Source organism: Canis aureus, chromosome 8, assembly GCF_053574225.1.
Source record: "Canis aureus isolate CA01 chromosome 8, VMU_Caureus_v.1.0, whole genome shotgun sequence".
Classification (NCBI taxonomy): domain Eukaryota; kingdom Metazoa; phylum Chordata; class Mammalia; order Carnivora; family Canidae; genus Canis; species Canis aureus.
The window spans coordinates 21,394,372-21,409,623 of NC_135618.1; the positions used below are offsets into that span (position 1 = coordinate 21,394,372).

General features: G+C 35.5%; 1 protein-coding gene across 3 annotated transcripts in view; it reads right to left on the reverse strand.

Moving 5' to 3' along the window:
- Positions 1 to 13: 13 nt before the first annotated feature.
- DIPK1A (divergent protein kinase domain 1A) overlaps positions 14 to 15,252 on the reverse strand; it is a 115,919-nt gene continuing 100,680 nt past the window's right edge. For all 3 annotated transcript variants that reach the window (XM_077905447.1, XM_077905448.1, XM_077905449.1), the window contains 3 exons: positions 7,707 to 7,814; positions 2,915 to 3,091; positions 14 to 2,024 (listed from right to left, as the gene is read on the reverse strand). In XM_077905447.1, coding sequence (XP_077761573.1) covers positions 1,212 to 2,024; positions 2,915 to 3,091; positions 7,707 to 7,814 — 1,098 coding nt within the window. In that variant the 3' untranslated portion in view covers positions 14 to 1,211. The remainder of the gene's footprint in view (positions 2,025 to 2,914; positions 3,092 to 7,706; positions 7,815 to 15,252) is intronic.

Consider the following 15,252-nt stretch of genomic DNA (forward strand, 5'->3'; position numbering starts at 1 on the left):
ATCCACTAGGAAATATTTCTTCCATTCATTTATTGTAACCAGATGGCTAGTGGGAAGAAAAAGTACCTTCAAAGTACACAATTTTAAAGTAAGCAGAACTGGTGCTAATCAATGGCTTTAATTTTGAGAGAGAGCTGTCCAATGAAGTTCACATAACGTTCACTTTAATCAGGTGAAACCTCTGAGCAGAATATCCTTCAAAAGAAGTGTTCCATTTTATGGAGATGTTGAAAGGTACATGCCAGATCTTAATAAACATGAAAACAACATTAAAAGGGCAAATATTAACTTGCATATCAAGTTTACATGAAAAAATTTGCATGCCTCTTAAGAAATAGCCCTTTGGCCAACAGGAAATACTGTTCAAAAATGGAAAATTGTGAACTAAAAAGTTCCATGATTTCAGAGTCTGGCTCCTAATGTCCTATTTCCCCATAGCTCAAATTCAGATACATGGATCTGGATTGGGTTGATGGCCTTAATAACAGTTTTGGAAAAAAATCCGTTTTGACAGACTATAGCACATTGACAACTAAGAAGGACCCATCAAAATGAGGATGACGAATGCTCATCCAGTTTCAGCCTCTAAAATTGGCAATTATATATTGTCAAGTAGAACATTTTCTTACGGATTAAGAGGCTAACAGCCACTCAATATTCTGAAGCCATATAACATTTGATGTCTAAGTGTTTTAAGTAGAAAAAAAACCATGCTATTAACCCAACATCTGTTTGTAAAGGAGTAACTGGACCTTTGCAGTCTTAATTTCTGTTAATGTGCAAACTTTACCATGCTAAGACTTTTTAAATGTATATTTTTTTTCAACAGCAGCTTCAATGCAAAAATGTTTCCAGCAATGGTATTTTGGCTAACAAATCTACAAAATACTTCACTGTCGATGTTTATGGAATGAGGCTTTTCACAGCATTATTTTAGGTCATTAGTTAAAATAGTTACACAGTGAATACTGGAAAATCTACCAGGGCTTCTAACAGCAGGAATGAAATCTTTGGACCTGGTCATCTTTTACCTCTTGCCATTACTTCAATCAACTTGTATCTTAAGATGATGGCTTCTTAAAACCAGGGGAAGGAGGGTTTTGTGTAACTGACAGGGACATGAATCAGAAGCCTTATTTTTTTTTTTTAATGCTCAAAGTTTTTCCTTAAAATTTTGAAGTTTCCTATAATGCTCACGATGTCCAAATGAACTAAGAGTCATTTGTATAGGAAATTTTCTTCCACAGTAATGTTTTTAGGTTATTTAGTATCAAAGAATGTTCCATTTCCATTTGATTTGCAGTGACTTTGAGAGCAATACAAGAATAAAGCTGCTTTTCCAGTTCCTCACGAATTTCACTTGGAGCACCACGCAGTAGGTAGTCTTTGAGTAACTGACAGGCTTTTGCCAAGTTTGGTTGTATCACTTCTGAAGTACACTTCATTGTACTTTGATCACAGCTAGTTCGACAGTCTGTGCCATAAACACAGTCCAAATCAGACTCACAGTGACGATCCTTTATAAGTTCTTTCAGGTTTGTCTCTGGTACAATTTTTCTCATGTCCACCATTTTTAAATCATATTTATCATTATATCCTAGGTTTTTGGCACTAATATCACACATAAGGAAGTTTCCATAGGGGCCGTGGAAAACATCTTCCACAAATTCTAGAAGTCCTATGGCTATTTTAGCCTTTCTAGGCCATGATGGTGTGAATAACTGGTCCATGCTTCTTCTGAACCCAGATGGAATAAAAAGTTCAATGACCCATGGAAGGCTTATTCCATAAAGAGAGGTATATTCAACACTTTCCATCACATAGAGATCACCACAGAATCCCATTAATTTGGGAGTATGTTCTTTATCTTGAAGTATCACCATGAGAAGAAACTCATTTAGTTGAAGAAGTGCCCATGCTGACTTTGCTTCTCCCAAGGAAACCTGGCCATCTTTGTCTCCATCAGCCACGGTCAAGATGAGATTAACCAGTTCAGAGAGGTTTCCTTGGTCACCCAATTTTGCCTATAAAGGTAAGAATTTAGCTAAATACAGAAAGTTTGCAAAAATATCTCTTATGTAATATACATACTAACTTTATATGGGAATTATGCTAAGTAATAATTTTGTTACTGAGTCTCCATAAAGGTACTTAATACAGCTCCAATTTATGATGCTTTTACTAAGAAGTATGTTTTATATAATTGTAGTAAAACGCACTCCTGAGTATATTTAAGAAATGGCAAGCTCCTTGGTCTCTATTGATAGTTATTCAACACACTAATTCTATCTTACTCATATATTTACTTGCAAAATTGCAGTGTAATGTGCTCATATCCAGTTATAATAAGGGTCAACTGAAAATTATTTTCTCCTATTTTGTAGTTAACACATTAACAGAACTATTTTGTTCAAGTTGTATTGTTCCAATGATGAAAGTTAAAAGTTATTTCCCTGTGAAGGTTCTTAGGATAAAATAGTCCGAAAATGTAAACTTAAAGATTTTGAATGAAAATATGACAGCAATAAAAGAAAAGAGACTTTTTATAAAATTTTAACTACTTTTATCTTTTAATATACTTAATCTTTGTATGATTATTTAATTTTTAAAAAATAATTTGCTATCAGATACGTATACTGATTTTAGCCCTTCTCCCACATTTAAAAAAATGTGTATCAGCTACAGTGTCAAACTATAGAGCAGCTCACCTACTTAATGAATTCCCCTTTCATATCTGGACATTTTAAACTATTATAAATAACGTAAACATCTACACATTTTTGAATTGTTTCAAGATGGAGCCCCTGATATGTTAAAGAATAGCAACACTTTTGTGGCTTAGGATGAGGTCTTGCCAACTCTTCCAGAAGAATGTACCACTTCATAATAGTAACATGGGAATGGATATACTTACTTTAAAGAGACTGTAGACCATTTCTTTGAATTTCTGTACAGTAGTTCCCCTAGTTGGCTTATCAAATAGCACTATTTCCTTCCTTGGTTCCAATTCAGTCCCAAAATCAAGGTGAAGTGCTTGTTCCATTTGACATTTCACAACACCTGGTAGATTACCCCAAATCCCTAAATACATCTATGTGGAAAAAGAATGACAAATCACTCTTTAGGCTGAGTAGAATTATACACCACTGTATTTTTAGTATCTTCTTCCCCTTACAAAAACACAAAAGCAAGTAACAAAACACAGAGATTTAGCTTTTTTCTGTAACTTTTTGATTATAAAAGCAATGCATGCCTAAATAAATACATTTTTGACCATGGATCAATTTTATTTATTTATTCCAATTTTTAAATTGTGGTAAAATATTAAAAACATAATTTACCATCTTAACCGTTTTTAGTGTATAGTTCAACGGTATTACATTAACAATGCAGCCATCACCACCACCCTTTTGCAGCACTCCATCTTGTAAAACTGAATCTCCATACCTATTAAATAATAACTTCCTGTTCCCCCTTTCCCCTTTAGCCCTTGCCATCACCATTCTACTCTCTGTCTTTATAATTTTGACTAAGTATCTCATGTAAATGGAACCATATAAAATTTCTCTTTTTGTGACTGGCCAGAAACAAACCTGAAAGAACTTATAAAGGATCGTCACTGTGAGTCTGATTTGGACAGTGTTTATGGCACAGATTATTTCACTTAGCATTACGTTCTCAAGATTCATCTGTATGGTATTGTGTCAGAATTTCCTCCTTTTTAAAGCTGAATAATAGTCCATTGTATGTATATACCATATTTTGCATTTCTATTCCCTGCTGATCAACACTTGGATGCTTCCATGTTTTAGCTATTGTGAATAATTTGGGTATACAAATATCTTTTGGAGACTGCTTTCAATTTTTTTAGTTATGTACCCAGAAGTAAAATTGCTGGATCATAAGACCAGTATATTTTTAATATTTTGAGGAACTGCTATATTGTTTTCTGCAATGGCTGTGCCATTTTACATTCCTTCTAACGGTACACCAGGGTTCCAATTTCTTTCCATCCTTGTCAACACTTGTTGACAAATTTCCTTTCTTTGATAGTAGCCATCCTAATGGGTATGAAGTGGTATGTCACTGTGATTTTGATTTGTATTTCCTTAATGATCAAGTGATGTTGAGCATCTATCTTTTCATTACTTATTGGCCACCTGTATATCTTTTTTTTTAGAAATGCCTATTCAAGTCCTTTGCATATTTTTAAATCTTGTTTTTATTGTTGAATTTTAGGCGTTCTTGCTCTCTCTCATTCTTTTTTTTTTTTAGTAAACTTTACACACAACGCAGGGCTTGAACTTATGACCCTGTGATTAAGAGTTACATGCTCCAGCACCTGGGTGGCTAAGTTAAGCATCTGTCTTCAGCTCAAGTCATGATCCCAATGTCCTGGGATTGAGTCCTGTATTGGGCTCCTGGTCAGGGAGTCTACTTCTCCCTCTGTCCCTCCCCTATAATTGTGCTCATGCTCTCTCTCTTTCTCTCTCACAAAAATAAATAAAATCTTAAAAAAAAAATGTTACATGCTCTACCAACTGAGCTGGTCAGGTACCCCAGGAGTTCTCTATATATTTTAGATATTAATCCCTTATTGGATATATGACTTGCAAATGTTTTCTTGCATTCTGTAGATTTGATACTTTTTGATGCACAAAATTTTTAAATTTTCATTAAGTACAGATTTGTCTTTTTCTTTTGTTGCTCATGCCTTTGGTGTCAGAGCCAAGAAATCATTACCAAATCCAATGTCATGAAGCTTTTACCCTATATTTTTTCTAAGAATTTTATGGTTTTACATTTAAGTCTTTGATCTGTTTTGACTTAATTTTTGCATATGGCATTAGGTAAGCATCCCACTTTGTTCTTTTTGCATGTGGCTATCCAGTTTTTGCCAACACCATTTGTTGAAAAGTTGGTCCTTTCTCTAGGGGTGCTTGGGTACCTCAGTTGGTTGAGCATCTGCCTTCAGCTCAGGGCCCTGGGATTGAGCTCCGCATTGAGCCCCACATTGGGCTCCCTCCTTTGCAGAGAGCCTACTTCTCCCTCTGCCCTCCCTTCCCCCACAACCTGTGCTGTCTCACACACACTCTCTCAAATACATAAATAAAACCTTAAAAAAAAAGTCCTGGGATCCCTGGGTGGCGCAGTGGTTTGGCGCCTGACTTTGGCCCAGGGCGCGATCCTGTAGACCCGGGATCGAATCCCACGTCAGGCTCCCGGTACATGGAGCCTGCTTCTCCCTCTGCCTGTGTCTCTGCCTCTCTATCTCTCTGCGTGTGACTATCATAAATAAATAAAAAAATTAAAAAAAAAAAGTCCTAAAAAAAATAAAATAAAAAAAAAGTCCTTTCTCTATCGAATGGTCTTAGCACTCATCAAAAATCATTTGACCAAATATGTGAGGCTTAGTTCTGGGTTCTCTACTCTATTTATCTATATGTCTGTCTTCATTCCAGTACACACTGTCTTGATTACTGTACCTTTGCAGTAAGTTTTGAAATCAGAAGTATGAGTCTTCCAGCTCTGTAGTTCTTTTTCACAATGGTTTAGCTATTTGGGGTCCTCTGACAGTCTGTATTCAAATTTTTGGGTGGGTTTTTCTACTTCTGCAAAAAATGTCATCAGGATTTTGAAAGGGATTTCACGAATCTGTAGATCACTTTGGGTAGTGATCTTAACAATACTAAGTCTTCCATCCATGAACATGGACTATGTTTCCATTTGTTTGTATCTTTAATTTCTTTCAGCAATACTTTGAAGTGTTCATTGTACAAGTCCTAAAACCTCCTTGGTTAAGTTAATTTCTAAGTAGTTTATTCTTTTTGATGCTACTGTAAATGGAATGATTTTCTTTTTTTTTTGGAATGGTTTTCTTAATTTTCTTTGTGAATTGTTCATTGTTAGTGTATAGGAATACAACTGATTTTTGTGTGTTGACTTTGTTTCCAGCTACTTTGCTGAATTTATTAGCTCTAACAACTTTTTCCTACATAAAATATTTTTCTATATAAAAGATCAGGTCATCTGCAAGCAGAGATAATTTTACTTTTTCCTAATTTGGATACCTTTATTTCTCTTTCTTGTTTGATTTGGCTAGAACTTCCAGTATTATGTTGAATACAAGTGGCAAAAGTGGGCATCCTTGCCTTGTTCCTGATTTTAGAGGAAAAACTTTCATACTTTTACCACTGAATATAATATTAGCTATTGATTTTTCATATATGGATTTTATTATGTTGAGGTAGTTGCCTTCTATTCCTACTTTGTTGAGTGTTTTTATCATGAAAGCGTACTGAATTTTATCAAATACTTTTCCTACATCGACTGAGAGGATCCTGTGGGGTCATTGTGTTGATCTGTCGTATTAAACTGATTGACTTTTATATATTGAAACATCCTGGCATTCCAGGAATAAATCCCATTTGGTTGTGGTGTATGATCTTTTTAATATGCTCAATTTGGCATGATAGCATTTTGTTGGGGATTTTGCATTAATGTACAAAAAGTCTGTAGATTTCTTTCCTTGTAATGTCTTTATCTAGCTTTGGTATCAAAGTAATGGTGGCCTCACAAAATGAGTCAGGAAGTATTCCTTCCTTTTCAATTTTTTGGAAAAGGTTGGGAAGGATTTAAATGTTTGGTAGAATTCACCAGTGAAGGCAACGGGCTCAGGGCTTTTCTTGTTGGAAGACTCTTGATTACTGATTCAATCTCCTTCCTAATTATAGGTTTGTTCAGATTTTCTATTTCTTGGTAGGTTTTCTGTTTCTAGGGATTTGTCCATTTCATCTAGGCTATCTAACTTCTTGGTGCATAATTGTTCATAGTACTCTCATATGACCCTTTTTATTTCTGTAATGTCCCCACACTTCAATTCTGATTTTAGTAATTTGAGACTTCTCTTTTTCTTAGACTCATCTAGCTAAAGGTTTGTCAATTTTGCTGATTTTTTTCAAGAGCCAAGTTTTGGTTTCATTGATTTTCCTCTATTGTTTTTCTATTCTCCATTTCATTTATCTCTGCTGTAAATTGTTTATTTCTTTTTTTTTAATTTAATTTTTTATTTTTATTTATGATAGTCACACACACAGAGAGAGAGAGGCAGAGACATAGGCAGAGGGAGAAGCAGGCTCCATGCACCAGGAGCCCGACGTGGGATTCGATCCCGGGTCTCCAGGACCGTGCCCTGGGCCAAAGATAGGCGCTAAACCGCTGCGCCACCCAGGGATCCCTGTTTATTTCCTTCTGCTAGCTTTGGGTTTAGTTTGTTCTTTTTCAAGTTCCTTAAATTGTAAAATTGGCTTGTTGATTTGAGATCTTGTTTCTTAATGTAAGCATTTATAACTATAAATACATTTTTAAAAAGTCACATTGCCTAGAAAGATGAAAGGCAAATTCCTCTGTTTCCATTTCCCTAATCCCATACTCCCAAATTATTCACTATTAATTAATATAAGATCCATGAAAGTAATCTTATCTATCTTAATCACCACTGCATTCCTAATAACTAAAGAATGTCTAGAATATACTGGAAATAAGGATTAATAAACATCTGTTGGATGAGTGAATCAAAGCATACAACATTGAAGTATATAAAATATCCTAACACTATGGTTCAAGAATTCTTTTAATAATACTTTCATTTAAGGTAAAATTAGAGTGCATTGTCATTCTGGGATGTTTATTCGTAATGTCCATACCTGATTGTTGGGCTTGGTGGATAAACATTTCCCAAAGTAAAGGGTTTCTGTAACACAAAGGCTGTTACATGCAGGCCCATCAATAACTCCAGTCTTGTACTTGTCACACTAAAAACCAGGAAACAGAAAAGTAGTTAATAGAAAACTGTTTTATAAGAAGAAACATAATAAAGACAATGTAAGGAGCTACCTGTATTCTTTAGGATGAAGTTCTATAATGAAAAGAACTCAGACTCTGGATTTGGACAGACTTGAATCTGAATCCAAGCTCTATTCTTACCAGCTATATGATGATGAGAGATATTGCTGCGACCAAAGTGTGCATGGAATTTGGAAGCTATTTTTCCCCACTTAACATGGTCTGAGGTGGTAAGGTACCTGCTTCCCCCCTAAGATTAGAGGCACACTTTAAAAATGGCTCTGGTTTTAAAGTAAGAAATTAAAGTTTTAAATACGAAAATACGTAAAAAACAAAATTACCAAAAAAAAAAAAAATTACCTCTGACATCTGGTCATCCTTGAGATCACCCGAAAATAAGAAAAATAAACACAAACTCCATCTTCAACAAGATATCAAGGTAACCCTAAGGCACAATTAGTGAAGATAGCCTGCCAAATTCAGTGAAATTACATCAGAGTCCAGAGATTGTTGAGATTAAATAACTGCTGTGACTTTGCTTCTCAACATTGGCATAGCACCAAAGAGATGAGATGCAGAACCATCACCCTGATTTACAATGTAGGTTTAAGGGGCACATGCTGTGGGAACTTTCAAGGAGTCTATATGGCATTACGAAGTAGCAGGACAAGGCAGTGCTGAATGATAAATTCTTTAAAAATATTATCTATGTTGGAGGCAGTCTGTTAATGAAATGGGTTGAGGGAGAGCACATTAGGAGCATCTCCTGGGGAGATAACACTGGATAAGCCAATCTGTGTATTTTTGTCTCTGTGTTTCTCGTTTTTTCTATCTCACACACGACATGCATACACACAAACTCTGGGTCATAGCAGTCTCACTACTAGCACAATTCACTCCTCCAGTTGCTTCCTACAAATAGCTGGTTGAGGAAGAACTCTTTCATTCAATAAGGAGTAATAACCAAAGGAAAACAAGATTACAGAGCAAATCTACAAGAAAAAGGAGGAAAGGAAATGAAAAGCTAATGTTATAAAAAGAAATTTTCCAGAAAAATGTTGCCATGAAGCAGGCCAAACATAATGCTGTGAATTCAAAGGACTTAATGAAACATTTAAAAAAAATAAGACTTCATGGTAGAAGAAATGATGAGACAACAGAAGGAAATGTAAAATAAGCTAGTAGAGCTCAGAAAGGAAGAAAAGGAAAAAATCCTAGGAATTAAAGCCACATAAATGGGGGTGGGAGAAGGAGACAGACAAAGATGACAACACAGACTTAAACGAGGGCTAGGTTAAGAAAAGTGGGGAAAAGGCAATGGAAATATAAAAAGAACTAAATATAATTTGAGACAATATTATAGATATAGGAGACAAAGGATATCCAGCATGTCCACATGAGGGTGAACAGTACAAGTGGAAAAGAAAAAATATTCAAAGTAGAATTCAAGGCAACTTCATGTAAAGTGAAAGGATACTTTATAGATTGAAAGGACATACAATATCCCAAGAAAACTGACATATAGAACGACCCTTGTGATCTACCCTATTGAATTTTACTAGACTTCAAAAATAAATAATCCTTTGAGCATTCAGGCAAAAAGATCAAGGCACCTTTAAAAGGAAATAAATCAGTTTGGCCTCAGATTTTTCCACAGCCACGTAATGGTAGATAATGGTGCAATGCCAGCAAAGTCTTTGAGAAAGGAAGTGTGACTTGCCTGGATCCTAATTTTTCATTTGTAAAAGGGAATATGAATAATATTTGATTTATAGCATAATTATGAAGAGGGCATCCAGCTGGCTCAGTTGGTAGAGCATGTGACTCTTGATCTCAGGGTTGTGAGTTCAAGCCCCATGTTGGGCACAGAATTCATTTAAAAATAAATAAGTAATAAAATCATAGCATTATTATGAGGTAAAATGATATAATAATGAATACAGATCACCTGTGATTTTAAAAAGTGCTCAATAGCAGGTACTATTATTTTACATAGCTAAACTTTCTTTCAAGTAAAAGGCGTCAAATGTTTTTGAACATACAAGGATTAGAAAACCATTCCCTCTTAAAGAACTACTAGAGAATGAATTTTAGGTAACCAAAAGATGAACAGAGAACCTGAACATGGAAGCCAGTTGAAATATAGGACTGGGATGAAAACCCTGGGAATATACTTCATAATGATTAATAAAATATCCAATATTACTAGATGCTTATTATATGTCAGGCACTGTTCTAGTGCTATACTTTCATTATCATGAAAACTAACCTGTGAAGTAGAGCCTATTGTTATATCCATTGTAAAAACAAGGTAAGGTTACATACCTAAAAAATGACAAAACCAAGATTCCAACCTAGGCAGTCTGGTTTCAGAGCTCATTCTCATAATAGCTACTGTATATTCTTCAGAATGTTATTATAAACAATTTTGTTACTTGTATAAACAAAAACCAAGAAGGGAAGATGTAAATAGATGGAAGGTGACAAAAGGATGTTGATTTCTTTAATACTCAAGGTCAGGAGATAACATTTACATCTTATAAATCAAGTAACAGAAGTCTATTCAAGGGGCACCTGGGTGGTTAAGTTGGTTAAGTGTGTGCCTTAAGCTCAGGTCATGATTCCAGGTTCTGGGGATCCAGCCCTGCATCAGGTTTCTGCTCAGTAAGAAGCCTGCTTTTCCCTCTGCCTCTGCCTGCTGCTCCCCCTGCTTGTGCTCTCTCTTTCTCCATCAAATAAATAAAATAAATCTTAAAAAAAAAAGTATATTCAAAAGTACACCAATGATCACTAGAATTAATAATAATAACATATTGTTTAAAATTAGGCGGAACAAAGGAGATCAGATTAATAGAATTTTAATTTTGTCACTGCTTTTAATAGGTAGATTTGGTCTAAAGAAATAGAGCATAAAGTACATTTTTAAAAGTTATAGCATAAAGCTAAACACTAGAAGACCTAAATACAGAATACAAAGCTTCCTAAATGATCAAAAGGAACATGCATAAAACACGAAATATACACCATCTAGAGAAAGATGCAAACCAAATGAATCCTTAAAAACAGAAAGTAGGTCGTAAAATGTGATACAGGGGCAGCCCGGGTGGCTCAGCGGTTTAGCACTGCCTGCAGCCTGGGGTGTGATCCTGGAGACCCCGGGAGAGTCCCATGTCGGGCTCCCTGCATGGAGCCTGCTTCTCCCTCTGCTTGTGTCTCTGCCTTTCTCTCTGTGTGTGTGTCTCTCTGAATAAATAAATAAAATCTTAAAAAAAAAAAAAGTGATACAGAATTAAGTCGTATATATTATATAAATGTCAGCAAGATAAGTTCATCTATTGAAAGAAGAATACCCTTAGAAAAGTGTCAGAAAAGTTGAAAATAAGGGACAGTACAGGTATATCAGGCAAACACAAAGAAAACACAATTAAGTCACAATTTTAAACCAGACAAGGTTGAAATCAAGTAAGGAAAGCATTAAATAAGGTAAAAAAAAAAGGGGGGGGGGCTTTACAATGATAAAACATATAATCCACACCAGATATTACATTCATGAGTTTCTATAAGGCAAATAAAGAAGTATTAAAATCCATTAAGCAAGATCTATAAGAAATAAAAAAAAGAAACAGGCATTAGAGTGGGAGACCCTAGTTCACTTTTTCTAGCCCATGACAGATAAAGAAATCTACAAAAAAAGGATATAGAAGAGCTAAAAAATCTAGTAAAGTAGATCTGTCTTGAGAACAAACTTTTCAAATGCCCATAGAACAATTACAAAATTAGACCAAAGCCTTAGTACATTCCACTTAGTAGAAATGGCATCTCCAATCACATTATAACACATGAAATTAATAAAACATCTATCCATACATAATTAAATGTTCTTTTAATTCTTGAAAGTCAAAGAGAAAGTCCAAATTGAAATACTGAAGTATCTAGGAAATAACAATAACTGAAACTGAAAATAAATGATAAAATCAAAGAACCACTTAAAGAAGAATGCAACTTAATTATGTTAATAAACAGCAAAGAACAAAACAAATGAATTAAAAATTCAAGAATTTTGAAAAAATTAATCTACAGAAAGCAGAAAGAAGTAATCAATATAAAATAACAATACAAAGTTATGGTATGTTGCTGTTGTTGCAAGAATTCCTCTGACCTTCATCTCCCAATCTTTACTTTGGATTTCTTGCTCTTTTCTGGTTTCTGCAATTACCTTTTGATGGTTTTTTTCCCCAGAATTCTCCTTGTCTGTCTGGTTCTCTCAGTCTGATGACATGATGCTACTCACAGATCAATCTTGCCCTGCTCTGGTTCTTGGGATGCAGAAAATCTTAATAAACTGAAGTTGATGGATGTAGCCTTTTAAGCAAGAGTCGCTTGAGAATGATAGGATGGCTGAGATACTGAGTGGAAGAGTCTGGATGTAAAACTAGCTAAAGAATTTGGCAGTGTCCAGGTGTGAAACAATAGGCACTGGACCAGAGTCTTTTATTAGAAGAAATAGGTTTATTTGCAACCTATTAGAGGGCCAACACTGGGCTTATCTTGTGTGTGATAGGGATTAAGGATAATTTACTGAGACCTTCATTTTGGGGGCTTAAATTTTTCATTGATCCCAAGGAAACACTGAACCCAAGGATCCCAAGCCAAAGTACAGCCGAGTCTCTTAAATACTTAATTCTTGAAGACGCCAGCATAGGCTCCTCAGTCTTAGCCACTGGGCCTCCCTACCAACACTTTAACAGTTTGCTGTGAGGATAAGGATAGCTTTGGTAGAGATGGAGAGCTTTGTCCATGTGAAGAAGTGCCAACACCTACAAACTGTTGCTCTTCAGCTGTCACTACCAGAGAAATTCCTGGTTAAGCCTTGACCATGCCTGCTTTCTCCTTCAGACCTGGCTGTAACCAAGAATATGAGATTTCATTTTCATAGGAAGAGCAGAGCAAACTAGTTCCTATACTCAATTCTAGTGGTGGTTTTGGGGCGGGGGGGCACATGGGAGATGCTCAATACTTTCTTCCCCAGGTCTCCCCTGGAGATTTTTAGGGAATGCAGAACCTTCTGTTTGGTATCTCTGCTTGTAGCAGATGGCCAGCAATTTCACTGCCATGTGTCTTCACTGAGGCAAAGGTGGTGGGAGTTCTGAGGCCTTACTCAGGAGCTAGAGTGAAACCTCCTACAGATACAGCTTAGAGTTTCTAGTGAAATTTTTTTTAGGATTTTATTTATTCATGAGAGAGAAAGAGAGAGAGAGAGAGAAGCAGAGACATAGGCAGAGGCAGAAGCAGGCTCCTATGGGGAGTCTGATGCAGAACTCAATCCCAGGACCCCAGGATCATGACTTGGGCCAAAGGCAGACGCTCAACCACTGAGCTACCCAGGTGTCCTGAGTTTCTAGTGAATTTAGATCTTAGACCACATCCTCTGACTACAAAGAAATAAAAAATCAACAATAAAAATAATGTAAACATAGACACTGACATGTTCAGAAAGTAAAAAGCACGTTCCTAAATATTTTGTGGATTTTTAAGATAAATGACAGTGGAAATGTAGAATATTTAGAACTGAACAACAACAAAAATATACATATTAAAACTTGTGAGATGCAGCTAAAGCAGTTCTTAGAGGGAAATTTACAGCTTTAAATGCAATGACAAAAAAATAACTGACTGAATATAAATAGTAAGCACTCAACTAAAGAAGCTTAAAAAGACCCCAACAATAACAATAAACCTCCAAAAGAAATAGAGGAAAAAAGCAGAAATAAAAAAAGAAAAAGATCAATAATACCAAAAACTAGTTCTTTGAAAACTTTAACAAAGGAAATAAACCTTTAATAAGACTGATCATGAGAAAAAGAGGAGGCACAATTAAAGATTATTATGAAAGAAAAGGGTAGGGATACTGAATAACATAAACAACACCATGGCAATACATTTGAAATGAACAATTTTCCTAGAAAAATAGAAATAATTGAAAATGATGCAAGAAGAAATAGAAAATCTGAATAAGACTAGTAAACATTAAAAAAACTGAATCCATAATGAAAAATATTTCCCTCTAAAAATATCAGGTCAAAAAAAATAAATTAAAAAAAAATTAAAAATAAATTAAAAAATTAAAATATCAGGTCAAGATACAGTCTGGGAGGACCTCAGGGTGCCATCCAGGATGTAGTACTGTTTGCAAGTGGAAAATGTGCAACAACACAAATGACCATTAACAGGAGAATGGCTAAATAAAATGAAGTGTTTTCATACAATGAAAGACTATACAGTAATTAAAATGAAAGAACTCAGGCTTGGGGAACCCTCTTGCACTGCTGATGAGAATGTAAACAGGTCCAGCCACTCTAGAGAACAGTATGAGGTTCCTCAAAAAGTTAAAAATATAGCTACCCTATAATCCAGCAATTGCATTACTAGGTATTTACCCAAAGGATAAAAAAATACATATTTGAAGAGAGAGGCAGAGACACAGGCAGAGGGAGAAGCAGGCTCCGTGCAGCGAGCCCGATGTGGGACTCGATCCCAGGTCCGCAGGGTCAGGCTCTGGACTGAAGGTGGCGCTAAACCACTGAGCCACCCGGGCTGCCCTGAACTCTACTCTTGAAACCAATATCGAATTATTATATGTCAACTAACTAGAATCTAAATTAAAAAAAAAAAAAAAAAGAACTCAGGCTACATAGATCAACATGGAAAAATGGTGAAAATAATGTCAAATGGAAAAGGTTATAAAATGATATCTGCAGTTTAGTATAATTAATTAAAATTTAGAAACATATAAAGCAATGCTATATATTGCTTCTGTACCCATATACACATAGTCAAAGTATAAAAACATGATGGTAGGACTTACACCAAATTCAAGATGGTGGTTAGTCCTGGGGAGGAGGAAGGAGAATATCAGGGAGGATAAAGAAAGCATCACTTGTATCTGTAGTGCTTTTTTTTCTTTTACAAATGAAGCAAATACAGGAAAACGTTTGTTACCTAGATGACAGGTACACGAGTGTTTGTCATATTGTTTTCTGTATGTCTACATTATTCTAAGCCTTTTCGTGTTTATCCCTTTAATCTTCACAACCTCCCTATAAAATAGATATTACCATCATCTCCATTTTATTGATATAGAAACTAAGGTTAGAGAGGTTAAGAAATGTGCACAGCAGGTTAGTGGTGGTGCTGGAATCTGAAGCCAGACAGTCTGCCTCCAGGGTGTGTGCTTTTAATTAGCCATCGAGGTAAAAGAACCGGAATCTTGGAGAGGAACATGTAGAGTAAATTTAATAATAGCTGGGTTGGATGCCCATCCAGTGTTCCCACTAAGGGGTTCTGGTCACATTCATTCCCCCTGCACAAGCAATGCAAAGTAGAAACAGGACTTTCCTCTTTGTTTCC